The following is a 16,664-nucleotide window of genomic DNA, read 5'->3' on the forward strand; positions in this document are numbered from 1 at the left end:
CTGAGCGCTTCCAGGTGTGCCAATGCCATAGCAACCACCAGGGATTTATTGACAGCGATATCCCAGTGCGGTTCCTATGTTCCCGAGCCAGCGTCCTGGGTGTGTGACCGGCCCTTTCTGTCTCCGAGCAAAGCAGAGTGGCGCTAACTGAGAGGCCAGCCCGAAGTGGAGGACGATGGCCCATGCATGCCCACAGGTGCCCAGAAAGCCGGAACTGACACGCTCATTTCCTCCACAGAAAGCCCTTCGAGCAAAGGACTCAGAGAGCCAGGAGGTATTTCTCCCTCTTCTCATCATCTGCAGCGATCGATACCTTTGGGGATCCGCTCTATTATGGAGACAGAGCCTGGATTTCCTGCGAACCTGCAATCCCCATAGGACGAGCTTTAAGGGGGTGATTCTCTCTGTAGGAAAGCCCAGCAGGACGCCCCCTTCGCCTTGCATTGTCGAAAGGCACACGGTGCCTGTCTTCCAAGGCGTTCTCTTCCGCAGCCCAGCCCAGCCCGCTTCCCCCAAAACACACAGCCGGAAGGAGGTCATGCACCTCTGGGGAGGTGTATGTGCGGTACACACACACACACATAGCTGTGTCACAGCGTGCGTGTGCGTCGGTCGATAGATAGAAATTAGCTAAAGCTATCCACGTTGTATGCAGCTTGGCAGATCTGACATACAATAAACACACACAGAGAGAGGAGCTAACAAAACTGTGTCCAAGACTGTCAACTTTTTTTCCCTGTGCACGTCCCTGCCGGGTTAATTTTTCCCTCCCCCCCCCTGTTTCAGGGCATTAATAATCGATTAATCACACACACTCACACACGCACACTCCAATCAATCCTTCTCCTTGGCACACGGCTCTTCGTTTGCAATCAGAGACGCCTGTGCTTTGTTGCACACACGGCACATGGGGGTGGGGGGGGGAGGCAGGTTGCATTTAAGTGGGGGGGGGGGAGGGCAGGTTGCATTGAAGTGTGTGCACGGAGGGGGGAGGCAGGCTGGAGCGCTCCGTGTCCATGAAGGCAGAAGTTCATTTATTTTCCAATCGCACGTTGCCATCGAGTTATAGTTTCACCAGATTGACTGGGGGGGGGGAGGGAAGCGGGGGGGGGAGGAGGCTGTGTGGCGAGCCGGGCGCTGCTGACGTCAGGCCCTGCTGGCTGTGAGATTGAGGCTGGCTGCAGGTCTGCGATTCAATGCGCTCCGCAGCCTCCCCTGCGCCAGCCACCGAGCCGCGCGGAGACACGCCGGGCTCCCGCCGCGCAGCCAGGGGAGAGCCTGGGAGAGCCGCGCCCCCCCCCCCCCCACCCACTCCGCGAGGCCGGGCGCTGTATGGCGAGGGGGCGGGGGCGAGCGGCAGGGAGGGGGCCAGGCAGCCCTCAGCCGCCCGTGCTGGGCTGACGGCGAGCGGGGGAGATCGATGGCTCCAGCCCTGACTCCGAATTAAGCCGGGCGGCGCGGACCGGCGTGGGGAGGGGGGCAGGGGGGGTGGGGCGGGGGAGGGGGGCCCGAGCGAGGCCGGCGGCCACCATGGAGCTTACAATGGACAGCCTCGGCAGCCTGCACGGAGTGCCCCACTCCCAGGCCGGGGAGCTGATGAGCCCGCCCCACGGCCGGCCGGCTTCCCACCGGAACCTGGTCTCCCACGCCCGGCCGGCCATGGTCTCCAGCATGGCCTCGATCCTGGACGGCGGGGACTACCGGCCCGAGCACGGCTTGGCGGGCCCCTTGCACCCGGCCATGAGCCTGCCCTGCGAGTCGCCCTCCGGCATGAGCCTGAGCAGCACCTACACCACCCTCACCCCGCTGCAGCACCTGCCCCCCATCGCCACCGTCTCGGACAAGTTCCACCCGCACCCCCACCCGCACCCCCACCAGCGCCTGCCGGGCAACGTCAGCGGCAGCTTCACCCTGATGCGGGACGAGCGGGGCCTCTCCTCCATGGGCAACTTCTACGGCCACTACCCCAAGGACATGCCGGCCATGGGGCAGCCCCTCTCCCCGCTGCCCAACGGGCTGGGCCCCTTGCACAACGGGCAGCAGCCGCTGGCCCCCTACGGCCCGGGGGGCCACCTGGCCAACGAGAAGATGCTCTCGCCCAGCGGCTTCGACTCCCACGCGGCCATGCTGTCCCGGAGCGAGGAGCACCTGGCCCGGGGGCTGAGCGGGCCGGGCCCGGCCATGATGCCGGCTCTCAACGGCATGCACCCCCACGGGCACCACCACGGGCAGCCCAACGGCTCCCTCCTGGGCGAGCGGGAGAGGCAGGCTTCCACCTCGGGCGCCCAGGCCGGCAGCTCCGGGCAGGTGGAGGAGATCAACACCAAAGAGGTGGCGCAGCGCATCACGGCGGAGCTGAAGAGGTACAGCATCCCCCAGGCCATCTTCGCCCAGAGGATCTTGTGCCGCTCTCAGGGCACCCTCTCCGACCTCCTGCGGAACCCCAAGCCCTGGAGTAAGCTCAAGTCGGGGCGGGAGACCTTTCGGAGGATGTGGAAGTGGCTGCAGGAACCGGAATTTCAGAGGATGTCGGCGCTGAGGCTCGCAGGTAGGGGGAAGGGGGGGAGGCTGGGGGGACCCGGGTGCGTGCGAGGCTGGGCAGGGAGAACTGCTGATTGCATTAAAAACCAGGGCTGGGGAGGCTGTGCCCCGTCCGCCTGAATGACACGCTCAGCAAAGACACCCTTTGCACGCGCAGCATTGGTGTAACACGTAGATGCACACCGCGACAGTCCAATCGAGTTGTCTTTTGGACACACTGCTTCTCTGGGAAGGGACACACACACAGACACACACACACACACACACACACACACACGGTGTGCTCTTCTGGACGTGCTCTGTCTTGGATAGCGGTGTTATTCTTTCTTCCTCTCTGTGTGTGTGTGCGCGCGTTACCGGTTGTTTCAAGTCTTTAACCGATCGCATGGAACAGGAAATCATATGTAGCGTAGATCTCACCCTTCGCCCCGAATCCCACCCTCCCGAGGGCTTGCTGCTGACAGGCTGAACGATAAGGATTGTAGGGCAAAGGAATCAGGGATGCAAATGCTATCGGAGATTTGTTCCAGTTTTACTCTCTCTCTCTCTAAATCTACCCAGCTATTTAGCTACCTGCTCTTCTCAGCTTTTTGGTCCAGTGGGAGGTTTTCAGACTGAGCTGGACTCGCCTCCCTAAACACGTAGCGGCAAATCACTTCTCCCAGTAAGGTCTAAACAGTTTGTGTACAGAGCAAACCCCCAGGCCTGCTTCTTCATGCTGCTGAATGAGTCAAAACTCAGCTGTTCCCCTCCCCCCCCTTCTCCTTCCCAATGGCTCAACACTAGAGCTCCTTCATTTTACAAATGGCACCTCCGATCAATTCTCTGTAGCCCGGGCCATGATCTGCATTTGGGATGTACTTGCCTTGCAACTCTCCCCGCCTGGCTTTCTTTTGCAAGCAGAGGGGTGTCTGCTAGCAGGGAAATGCTTCTGTCTGGCTCTGAAACCTGGGATGCCCAAACAAGCACTGCTCAGCTGCTAAATGCAGTCCGGACTTTATTTTAAATGGCTGGACAGTCACAGAAAAAGAAACACACGCACTTACTGGGGAGAAAAGGCTTGATTTTAGGACTGGTGGGGGTAGGGGGGCCGTACACATTGCCTCTTGCACTCTCAGGCAGGATAGCACTGATCAGAGAGACCCCAAAGGCCGGATTTTAAACTGTGACGAATTTCTGTGTGGTTTGGGAGAGGTGCTCTCTGGTTGTCTGTCTGTCCGTGTTGAGATTGAGGTTAAAATTTACACTGCTAGAATTTCTACTCAGTCCCTCCCCCGCTAGTGCGGAATGAATGTACCCGGTCTAAAGCCTGGTGTGAATTTCATGGTTATAAATAAGGTGGTCTAGAAAAACACATCCATCCATTCTGCATATCAAACGTGCTTCATACAACTAAACGTAGAGTTCCATGACCCGTGTATTAGTGTAACTGTATGATCAGTTGTGTGCGTCATGTGTGATGTACATTATACACAACGTGCGTGTGTGTAAATACGCTCTCGTTGTCTGTATGGGTTTATAATTGATACAGTCTGAAGGGAAAGTGTGGGTAAGTATTTCTCTCTGTTCTGCACACACACACACGTCTCGATGTGTATGTCGAGACATGCAGAGATCGATTCTGCAGGTGGGTGTGCATGGCAGAGAGAAGCGTAGCTTTTATGCTGTGGGATCATTCGTGCAGTGGAAGCAGAGATGCAATTTGCCCGTTTACACATAGAATAGAAGGTGGTATGTGTTTACCCAGATCGATTTTCTACATATAGAAACACATAACATATAGTCATGTAAGATTCATACACTCAGTGTTCGTATACACAACACACACACAGCCTCCCATCACTGAATACCTCTCTGTGTATCACCTGCTTTCGCTTTCTCTCTACTCATTTTGTGGAAAGAACATTTTTCACGTGGGCTCGGGGTTGTCTACCGCCTCAGGACTATGTCTACACATGCTGAAATAAGACGCTCTTGGGTGTTGCAAGGGATGTTAAAACACACCTGCACTCATTTCCCCCCTGCTTTCTCCTGCCCGCTCCTTTTCTCCTGTGTCCTCAGAATTCCTTCTGACCATTTTATTTCCCCATGCCCTGTAACCCGCCTGCCTTGCTGTTAAGGGAACAGGATTGCTTCATAGACTAGATGACAAGGAAGTCCTCTGGATTGGACCTCCAGAACCGCCAGAAGCTGGGACTGGAGGACAGGAGTGATAGATCATTGGAAATTGCCCGGTTCTGTTCATTCCCTCTGAAGCATCTGGAACTGGCCACTGTCAGAGAGAGGATACTGGGCTAAATGGACCATTGGTCTGACCCAGTATGGCCGTTCTGATGGGTATTTTTTGTCCGGTGGGCTCAAATGGGGTGGAGTGGGCTATTTTAAAAAAAATTCCACATGACCTGTGGGCCATCTAGTGTCAGTGTGTCTGAGCTCCAAGCAAATCTGAACAGAGCCTGGGCCAGTCTGATGAAGCACGTCTCACATATAGCAAGATGTCTGGGGTTATTTATGGGTGAATAGTAGTATTCATATATATTTAGTGTAATTCAGTTGCTCTTTAATTAGGGCAAGATAGTGGCATCCTTTAGTTCCAGTCGATGCCCTATTGAAAAACAGTTAATAGAATGCAAATTGTTCCTGCCTTTACAAGGTTCTGGTAAATAAAGATTTAAACACTGCCACAATTGGCTTTTTAAGTACCCCCGTTGTTCAATCTAATCGAGCAGTTGGTGTTTTATTTCTGATTCACCAAAATAGGAAACAAACCCCCTAAGCTTGAAGATTCAAGGGGGATTCCGGATGGATATATTTGGATGTCTATTTTACCCAAAAGATTCAACAAAACCCAACAGCAAAAGAACTCACAATATTGTTTGAACATGTCCACTCTTTATTATTATTTTTTAAAATCCATTTTTGAATTCAACGTTTTTTCATCCAGTTGAAATGAGATCAAGGATTCCGCTACAAACTTTTTTTTTTTGGGTGAACTGGGAGATAATTTGCCACGGGTGATTTTCACTGATTTAAATCGAAATCTGTGGGATACACATTTAACTACCGGCTCTGTCGCATATATTAAAATATAGTTCTGTTAAAAATAAAAGCATGATAGTGCATAATATGCCATATGTTGCATTGCATTTTAACATATCAGTAATGTTACTATAAAAATACAGTTCTATTACATTAAAAAGTCTATATTACACGACACAGAATATATCAAACATGTAAATATCAGTTATGTTACATATCTAAAATAATACATATAAAAGAAGGTGGATTAAAATAAAAATACTGCATCATATTAAATGCACTGCATCGTAAATATACACTACAGTTCTATGAAAGGTAAGTGTGTGTGTGTATACACACACACATCTGGAAGGGTTTGTTTCTTTTCGTTTTGTTTCCAAATCAGCAGGAAAATGCCATGCTCTTTAAATTAAAAAAACAAAAAGTAAATCTGATCGTAATTCTCTAGGCGTTTCTGGAAAATAGAACCTGAAGATAGCAATCCAAATACGAAACTAAAGGGCATTATGGCAAATGTCATTTGCCAAGCAGCTGGGGGAGGGATTGACTGGTTACAGGTAACACTCTGCCAATGAATTCAGGGAGGTGCAAGGCATTTGGAGATTGCTTCTGAACCAGATCTAAAGAGGGTGAGAAAAATACCATCCGGCAGTATTTTTAAAAACCCCAAGGAGTAGCTGAAAATGGCAGTTTGTGTACAGGAAGAGGCAGTGTGTGCTTAGAGGGCAAGGGTGTAAATTCAAAGGACACCTTAGGCGCTGCGCCAGATTTCAAACCTACCTTGGAATAATTGGAGGGCCGAAGAAAATAAGGAATAAAAGAAAGTTCCTGCTTTGCTATTTGTACGGAAGGGGGGGGGGGGGGGAAGAGAATGAGTACATGGAGCTAACGTTAGGTAAAACCCAAGTTCCCATATGTCTAACGAGAGAGAGGTGGATTAAACAGACAACCGTGAATCGGGTATGTTGTGTGTGTGGCGTTATACAACTATACGCCCAGATAGTGTTTAATTCTGCATTCCTAGCACTTCCAAAGTTCCCACTGAGGCCAATGGGCCTTTTAGTCCCGTAGCACGACTAGTCCGTGTGCATGCACTTACGTGCACATAGGTGTGCAAAGGCGGGAGCAGGAAGCACGCCAGCTGAGAAGGAGACGTGCGTTCTTTGGCGAAGCAGGGAACACCCGGGATTGTTTCCGTTTCTCTGTATTTTCCCTGCCTTTTGTTTTCTGCTGTGTTCAGCTGTAGTGACTTTTGCTACTCCTGGCTTTGCTTCCTCCGGCGCCGAGCCGCATCTCTTCTGCATACACCTGGCCTACGTTACCCCGATTGCCTTTAAAAAGCGTAATTATCCGGCCAGCGGAATTGGTCCGGGGCATGGGGCGGACTCGTTCAACCCCCTCAAATCGATACCTTCGAATTACTATCCCTAATTCATCACAGTCACACCGCAATCGATTGCATGTTTTTTAACCGTCTTCAAATATTGTTTAAATTGCCGCTCCACAGTACAACAACTATATTTGGGGGGGCGGGGGGGCTGTGACATTGCATCATACATGTCGGAGAACGGCGAGCTACCCTGTATAGAAAATCAATAGCAGAGCCAAAGTACAGAAGAGCGGCCATTGCACCGGGCTGGGGAAATTGCAAACAGGGGATCGAAATAGTCCAAAGCCAAGGGGGGAGCAGCGAAGACCCCCCAGAGAGGCTGACTGGTCCGTGGGAAAGGGGATGCCTCTGGAGCTCGGTGCCGGGCGAGAAATTGACGTGGAGAGAGAAAGGGATGGTTTAAAGTGGTACCTTTGAGCGAGCCACTGAAATCTCGGCCTGAGAGTTCAGGAGCAAGGATGAGCTGTACCCATGCAGGGCGCGGCTGGGGGCAGGAGGGGGTCTGTCTGCGGAAGAAGGAACATCTCTGAATCTCACCGATTCCAGCGGGTTTGGTCTATTTAACTGGGTCTGGTCCCTGCGCTTTGGGATCTCTATTGTCTCTCTGCCCCACCCCCCTTCCCGGACGCCCCCCGTGAGCCCGCCGCAAGAATGAAGAATCCCCCCCACCCCACCACCACCCAGCTTCTCCAAAGGCGTGAAGGGGCAAGGCCGGGAGGACGGAGCCGGCGCCCCCCGGTTCCGCTCCAGGCCCTTTGACCCGAGGTCCCGGCCAGGGCTCCGTGCCACGGGAGACAAACGGCGACCAGTCGCTCCAACCCACCCAGGGCAGGGTGGCGAGTCTCGCTGGGCCTCCTGTCGGAGGCGAGCCGGGTCTTGGGGCTGGAGCAGGAATCGGGGAAGGGAGGGAAGCCAGCAAGGGACTGTTCTGGGCAGGATACCCCGATCTGTCTCCTGCCACTTGTAGCTAAAGGGGAAGAGAGACTCGGCGGACCGAAGCAAACCCAGAGTCAGAGTCAGAGGGGGGCGGAGAACAGGAGGCAGAAGGAAAGCGAAAGAGAAGTTAGTGGGGTGTGTCTGGGGTGTCGCAGAGAGAGGCGTGATGGGGTGTGCATGGGGGTGATAGAGCTGGGTAGGTAGAGATCCAGAGATAGATTAGATGGGGGTATGGGGGTAGATGGAGGGGAGGAGATCATTCATCTCATATAAATATGGAACAACGAGAAAGGGCGGACCCTGGGAGTCTGGAACCCAGGCCGGCCGCTGAGTGAAACCCGCCCCCTTTTTGCCGCCCCCCCTCCCCTAGAAATGAGCCGCGGTGGGTGTTTCTATCTAGCATGTTTTTGCCCCAAAATGTGCCCCGCGCCGGCCGTGCCAGGGCCCAGCGCTCTGACATTTGGGAAAGGGGGAAAATCTTTCCAATGGGGCTGGCCCCTCGAGTCACCCCCTCCCCCCGCGCACTCCCCCCAGCGCAGACCATTTGCCGGGTTCAGAAGTCCATCCTGATGTATAGTTAGAGTCAGTAAATAGAAGATCGATAAACAAGCTGGGCCCCTTATAAAATGGCAATTGCTGCCTTTCTTTTCTTTCCACTCCAATTCCCCCTTCTCGTTCAAGCGCCCGGCCAACGTGCAGATGAACCATTAATTATTCAGCTGGGGCTCTAACACATTCCTGGTCAGAGCAGCAGCAGCAGCAGGCCAGAGAGGCAGCAGGCGGGTTTGTTTGGCTTGGGGAGGAAGCCGGCCTGCCAGTTTAATCTCCCTTGCCAAAGCAGGTTTGGTTCCTTTTCAGACCCTGGTACTAGCGATTGGAGGCGAGGGGGCCTCTCTGTCCAGCTGTGGTTGTTCCATCCCGCCCTGGGGGTGTCCCATTGAGAGGGTCTGGGAAGCAGCTGGTGGGTTTCTTTTAGCCCCATCAGGCCCTACTCTGCCTCTCTGCATTTCCTTGCCTTGATCAGATTCAGAGAGGGGTGGGATAAAGTGGGACTGGGACCCTGGGTTGTCCTGTGTAGGTGCACGTGCTCTGGGCATGGATGCCCTGTGTGTACCTCCACAAAGCCATCCAGACACTCCCCTACGTCAGGACACACACATGCACACACACAAAGGCTCACAGACACAACTCTAGGAGACTCACACATGTATAGTGCAGTCAGGCAGAGACACAAGTACACACCCTCCTCCAGAAGCAGATTCAATTGCAAGAAACACACAAAGATTCATAAAGATGAAGTAATTGTCTTTTATTGGACCAACTTCTGTTGGTGAAGAAGACAAACTCCTCTTCAGGCCCTGAGGCGTGTCTTTCACCAACAAAAGTTGGTCCAATACAAAGATATCACCTCACCCACCTTGTCTCTCTAACACAGAGAGAGAGAGAGAGGCAGAGCAAGGTGGAAGTTCTCTATATGCGTGTATCTATATGTGGGTGTGCACATAGGTATGTGTATATACATGTGTGTGTGTGCTCTGTGTGCCCCTTCTAATATTTAAAACAACCCAAAAATCAAGCCACACTGAACCACTAAAATCCAGAGCTTGCTACCCATGTGATCATAATTCACTTCCACCCCATCCTTCATTACACCACAATTATCAAACTAACAACCTTCCTCATTCCACCCACTCCTCAAATGCTGTGTACTGTCATGTATGCTCTGCGCCACACGTTACAGAAAAATACGTTTTAGAGCAGCGATTATTTTTGATTGAGATCACTTTTTGTATCCCTCTGGCCCCGCAGCCAGTTGTTTTAGATATCATCAGTTGGACTATATACGCTTGAGAGGAGATAAACAAGTAAAAATAGTTATTGGGCTAGATCCCCACTTGGTGTGAGTTGAAATAGTATCATTGAAGTCAACAGACCTAGTCTGCAAAACAACAAGAGTTCTGCGGCACCTTAAAGACTAAGAAATTTATTTGGGCATAAGCTTTCCTGGGCAGAAACCCACTTCGTCAGATGTATGAAGTGGGAACTTCAGTTAGGCAGACAGAAGTTTCCATTTCATGCATCTGACGAAGTCAGTTTCTGCCCACAAAAGCTTATGCCCCCCCCCAAAAAAATTTTTTTTACTTTATTTTTAAGGTGCCACAGAACTCTCGTTGTTTTGCTGAAAATGGACTAACCTCGGCTACCCCTTCGAGACTTATTCTGGTTTACACCACCTGAGACTCTGACAGTAAATCTAAGTCTCCTCTAAAAATGACTCCAACCCTTTTTTCTGTACATCAGAATGTCCAGCATTCTGGGCCTTCCCACGACTAAAAGGGAGCATTGTATGTTGTGGAGGAAAATTGGGAATATCCCCCTGGTGGTTGTATAAAGATCCCCCTTTGAGATCTGAAGAGTTGTGAGATCTCTGATCTTAAACCCGGAGTGAATATTACTCAGCATGCACTTCCCAACAGACTCCTGGGGGATGGGGCCTTTCCATATTGGGATGGAAGGGAAGAAAACCTGGCAGATGGATTCGTTTGGTTGGAAGTTGCTCAGGGGGTTGGAAGTGGAGACAAATCCCAGGGGCAATGCTCAGTGAGCAGAGGGTAGGAGGTCTCACCCTATGCGGAAGGATATAAAAACCAGAATGGAACAGAATCTGAGATGTTCACAGGTGCTCACGAGATGAATCCCTTCTTATCGCCACCCTCTGGGATGCAGCTTGCATGGGAACCACAGCAGAAGGCAGGGCCCTAGCTACTGTAACAAGGCCTCCTGAGGTGAACCGGACAACTGGAACACCTGTGCGCTGGAGATTAGCACTGGCCGGCAGGCTGCCCTCCGTGTTGCTCAATAGCATGAGAGTGGGTGGAGGTGGAAAAGATCTTGCAGTTGAAAAGCACACTTAGGCTCGAAGCCAAAGCCCATGGAAGTAACTAGGGATCTGTCAGGACATCAATACAGAGTGCAGGAGCTAGTGTTAATCCCCATGAGCATCTGTGTCCATAGATGACTATGTACATCTGGCAGTATTTCTGGAGTAACATGGGGCCTCTGCTCCCCTGCCCCCTTCACACACATAGAGAGGTAAGCCCCTAGTTGCTCATCTTTTGTCCTATAGCTCTTTAATACAGCAGCGTTCCCCAGCCACACATGGCCCCACTGCATTCCCACTGGGGCATGGGGGTGGTGTGGTGGCAGGGAGCTCAGGGGCGAGCCTAGAAGCATCACCTGGCCCACAAGGACCACCAGTGGTTCCTTAAAGAGCAAGGAAGCGTGTCTGATCTCCGCTGTGGATGCTTTCCCACGTGTCTTTTTCAGTGCCCAATAGGGGTCCAGTTAGTGGCCAAGTTTGTAACTAGCCATAAGCAGTATGGGTGGGTTGGCTAATAGCCACTGGAGTGTTTTCCGTACAGTTTATTTAACATTTCAGAACATTCTGTTTCTCTCCATACACACTGTATGTATTCATCTGTCTACCCACATACACATCTATCCATCTATCTGTCTATCCCCACACACATCTACCTCTCTATCCCCATACACATCTATCTATCACCTATATTGATCAGTTAGTTACTAATTGAGTTATCTAGATCAAAGCCTCACTAGCTTTATCTGGGCCCTGTTGCAAACCCCAAATCTAATCCCCCCTCCTCTGTTATCTACCTCAATGTGTGTCCACAGAAGTGCTAATGTAGCAGGCCATAAGAGCAGCAGAGAAAGGCAAACTTGATCTTGTGTTCCCCCAGCTCTGGGGCTGGAGGCATGGCGCTGGGAGTTGATACAGGCCATTGGCCGACACAGCCCTGGCTGCAATGTGCCTTCTGAGGGAGCTGATCTATAGCTGGTTTGAACTGAATCTGTATTGATCTCCAGCCCAGCTTTGCCTCTCAGTCGGTAAAGCAGCGTCTCCCTTCCCCTCTCCCCTCCCTGCCCCAAACCACCTCAGCCACAGCCTCAACTGTGATCAAAAAGCCTGAAGTCCCAAACCACCTCTCCTGAAATTTTATTTCACAGCTAGCAAGGGATGTGCAATACATCAAAATACAGACAGGCAAGGAAAATGTATAGACCCATCCAGTGAACTCATTAAGACGTGTGGTATTCCTGTGCTTTAGGAGGGGAAGAATAACAGAGGTCAGTAACACACACACACAGATTTACATTTGTAGGCCTTTTTAAATGTAGCGAGCTAGCTAGATAATATGTATTGGTGATGGTTGATAGGTAGATTAACATTTGTATGTATAGTTACCTATAGACATGGATTATATATGCTAAGGTGCCGAACTTTGGTAAACATTGTATAATGAAAGAGCTAGGTATATGTGGAGAATTGTTTAAATATCAAACAACAGGTCTCTGATCTCCCCTCTCTCTCCTCCCCCTCTTGCTCAGAAACCACCGAGTGTCATACATTTAATTCCCGAAGCTGATTTCTCTTTCCAGGTAGAGATATTTTCCCACCAATACTCTCTAGCAAAGATCAAAAGGCTTGCTGGGTTGGGCTTGTTTGGAAATCATGCAAAATGAACTGAATAGTAAAGGACACTGAAAACTGGCAGTACTCAGAGCTGGTCACAAAACAGCAGGAACAGGTATTGACAAGCATCCCTTTGACCCAAACGCATCTGGAAGTGGATGAAAGAAAATGTTGTTTAAACAGGGCAAGTAAATCCTTAACTGAAAAGAGGGAAAAAAGAAACCCTAAGGAGAGAGAATTGGAAATGTATTTTATTTATGTATTACATTTTACATTTGTGCTTCCTCATAACATGGTAGCAATAGTAATATAGGTGTGTATTCACACACATGTACTAGATATGCACACAGCTATGTGTGTATGCATATATCTGTTTGCCTGTGCAGAAATATACATACCTGTGTACCTGCCTACTAGCTCGGCAATGTTATGAGAAAGGACAATTTTGAAATAAAAGACATAAATACAAGGCATTTCCGATTCAGTCACATTTTCTGTCATGTCAATTTCTCTTTTGTTTGTTTGTTTTGCTTTTCTGGGTTGTTAAAGGGCAGATATCGTTAATGTCATGGCGTCCCTTTGCTCCTATGCGATGGGGGGGGAGGGGGTAGCAGAAAAGCAGCAAAATCCATTCTGTCTAAAGATTTATTAATAGAGCCAGAAACAGAAAATTCACTTGCAATTATTTTTGCGGGGGGGGGGGGGGGGCGGGGCGGGGTAAATGACATAGTTGTTTCCGTCGAGCTACACAGTCAGTCCACCATCTCCATATTTATTTGCCCTTAACGTGAATTAGCACCCATCTAACAAATCATTTGGTGTTCCCCCCTGCTCCTATGAGATGCACTGGCATGCGAGACATCAAAAAAAGGCTTTAGAAAGTATTTGATCTGATTTATGAGCAAGTCAATAGAATTCTTTTTGTTAAAAAGCCGACGCTGAGAAGAGATGTGATGGACTTTTCATTGGGGTTTCTTTATTTTCACTGTTTCTTTTGAATAGGGTGCTTTTGAAGTTCATGAGATCGAATGATACTTGAAAACCATTACATTCGATATCCTGCAAAATTATATTCGCAAATCATTAGGGACCAAGATAAACGACATGCGAGTGTGGATTATATATAGTGCGATGTATAGAAACATAGATTTTATACGTGGGTGCTCATGCAATACTTAGAGCTCATATTTACATGCGGCATATTTCATTTTTACATATGCACGTGAATTGCATTATATTATATGGTGCGTGCATATATGACAGCTAAATATAATGTAAATATTCAATACCATGTGTGAGTCCTGTAGCACTTTAAAGACTAAAACAAATTTAATTTCTGTGGGCATAAGCTTTCGTGGGCTGCATCCCACCTCCTCAGATGCCTCTGGAATATTATGTGTGTACACAAACGCTTTGATTATATATAACTACATATTTATTAAACTATCTAATTGTATTGTGAACGATATATCATGATATATATGTAATCAAAGTGTATATACACACATGCACATAGATATTCGGTCTGTATATGTGTGTGTTATGCCCTGGTGGGGACTACATTGATTTTGTTGACGTGTATATCTTTCTCCAGTACATGCGCGTTTCCATTAAATATAGGTAGCTAGAGACAGCATTTGATCTGTCGACTGAAAGAAGCCTGCTTGTATTAAAGGAAATATTTTACATAGCATATTTCAAAGAAAGAAGGTGGAAAACATAGAGTTGGCAACCACAGAAAGAAAGAAAGAAAGAAAGAAAGAAAGAAAGAAAGATTCCAGTAGAATATGCATTGGATTTCCTGCCCCTTCGCGATTTTCAGCACCAAAAAGCAGCACACACCGAGGGTGAAAATATCTCACAGCCGGACAAAGGCTATGGCTGGGGAATCTGAGTGCAGTTAACATGGGCCTTTTGCACGCGCGCTCACACATACACACGCGCGCGCGCCATGTGCGTCTGCGTGTGTGCACAGACAGACCGCCACACACTAGACACAGCACTCAATCGGGCTCCTCCATCAAAAATAAGAGAGACTCTGGACTCACGCCGAATTCCCAGCGGAGTCACTTCGATGAACTCCGCTTGGATTAGATTTGGCCGAAGTTGAAAGTTGTGTAAAGGCTGGATAACAGAAGGCTAGAAAACTCTGGAGCGAGGGATTTAACACAAAAGTGTGTCAGAACTGGTCGCGTGGGGGGGGGGGGGCATTTACACGGGAATCGACAAGATAGATGTGTGTGTGTGTGATCTGTGTGTGTGTGATAGATAAAATATCCCACATGACCAGTTATTGCGCCCAAACGATGATGGATGTGTGTGGGGGTGTGTGTTTGTGTGTGTGGCAGGGAAAGAGCTAATGCACTCAGACCGATACATATTTTGAATCTCGCTTTTAATTAACGATGGCCTCCGATCAATATTTCCTAAAGGGTGTCAATATCTGTGCTGTACTTTACAGGCTCTAGCAGCTGGGAGAGCGAGGCTGGAGTTACTGGGGGCTGTGCCCAGCTGGATAGACCAGGGGGTTGCCTGCACTTTCCCACCGGCAGGACCGGCCAAGCAGACTGAGCCTGGGGTTGAAAAAATCCCGGACAATTCTGTTGTTGGCTTTTGCCATCTGACTTCAAAAAACCAAACACAAATATTAAGAAATGAATCAGCAACTACTGAGATACTAGAACCAATTACCGTGTAAACCCAACGACTCCTGACCGTAAAGAGCCCCCCATACACCACCTCCTGCCTTCCCACTAGGTTAATGTGCACTCCTATTTTCTCTAATCTAGTCCATTTCGGGGTTGGAAGGAATTTCCCCACCCTATTCCCAGCGAGCACCCCTTTGATTCCTTTCCCACTTCGCTGGGCGGTAAGGCGCAGTCAACACGTTTCACTCACAGATCAGCCGGGAAGGGGAGGGGTTGTTTTTTTAAAGTTGACGCAGAGAAAATTGAGAGAATACTTTTTTGGGATTTACTGCCTATGTTAAATGAGCCTTGTCATAATCGCGATGGCGTGCAGTTACACGATGCGTTTTTAGGAAGTCTCAGCTTGCTTCCGTCTAGCGAAAACAAAAGCTACAGTTTTGGTTTGCAAAATATTTTAAAATAGCAATATTTGATATCTGTATATATATTACACGTTTTAATTTGAGATGGGGTGTGTGTGTGTGTATAGATACGCCATATATGTGTGTATATACACACACACAAAGTATACAATTAAATTCTGGTTTGCAAAATATTTTACAATACCTATATTTATATATTATACATTATACATTTTAATTTGATATAGTGTGTGTATATATACATATACCATATATGTGTACATACACACACGTGATATAGAATTCAGTTTTGCTTTATAAAATATTTTAAAATACCAATATTTTATATATTTTATATATTATACATTTTCACTCGATATGGTGTGTGTCTATATGGATACACCATATATGTGTACAGGCACACACAAACACGTGATATAAAATTAAGTTTTGCTTTATAAAATATTTTAAAACACCAAGATTTATATATATAAATTGATATATAAATATTGGTGTTTTAAAATATTATTATACATTATTATAATACAAATTATACATATACAAAATATTACAAATTATATTATACATTTTCATTTGATTTGGCGTGTGTATCTATAGATATGCCATATATTTGTGCGTGCACACACACACACACAACAGGAAATTACCTTTCGGTTTGCACAACATTTTAAAATAGCTGTATATAAAACGCACACCTACAAATACACTCCTACCTGCGCACATGCCAGCTGTATGGCAATATGTCCATAACCCCAGCAATACATGACTGGTCTTTGGTGGCTATCACTATTAGAAATACACGGTATTAAAATACGGTGTGTGTAGCTCAGGTCTGTAGAACAGGCTAGTGTGTGTGTTATGGTAGAATATCACCTCATTATAATTACACGTCACCTATGTGATGTCATGAATACCCCCCGGCTCATTCTATACACATCACACCCACGCGAATATTCATACCCTGATTTACACCTCTTGCCCCAGAACCACAGTGCGGCTGGGATCCATCCCTCTGTGTAGCTCTGCCCCGCGGTTGAACGTTTGATCAACAAAACCGGAGCCGGGATATTTTAGCGAATCGAGTCCTTCGACTTTCCCTTAATTAGATGATGCAAAGAGAGCTAGGCCACGATTGTATTCATCCCTTACACACAGAAAAAGGAGCCCGGGACTGGCGGCGGGATTTTTCCCTGGTT

At 48.5% G+C, this 16,664-nt stretch overlaps 1 protein-coding gene across 1 annotated transcript in view; it reads left to right on the top strand.

Annotated features, from left to right (window-relative positions):
- Nucleotides 1–1,530: 1,530 nt before the first annotated feature.
- ONECUT3 (one cut homeobox 3) overlaps nt 1,531–16,664 on the top strand; it is a 70,997-nt gene continuing 55,863 nt past the window's right edge. The window contains exon 1 of the mRNA XM_067554252.1: nt 1,531–2,548. Coding sequence (XP_067410353.1) covers nt 1,531–2,548 — 1,018 coding nt within the window. The remainder of the gene's footprint in view (nt 2,549–16,664) is intronic.

This window comes from Emydura macquarii, unplaced genomic scaffold (assembly GCF_026122565.2).
Source record: "Emydura macquarii macquarii isolate MOO-44397 ecotype Brisbane River unplaced genomic scaffold, CSIRO-AGI_Emac_v2 contig_306, whole genome shotgun sequence".
NCBI lineage: Eukaryota > Metazoa > Chordata > Testudines > Chelidae > Emydura > Emydura macquarii.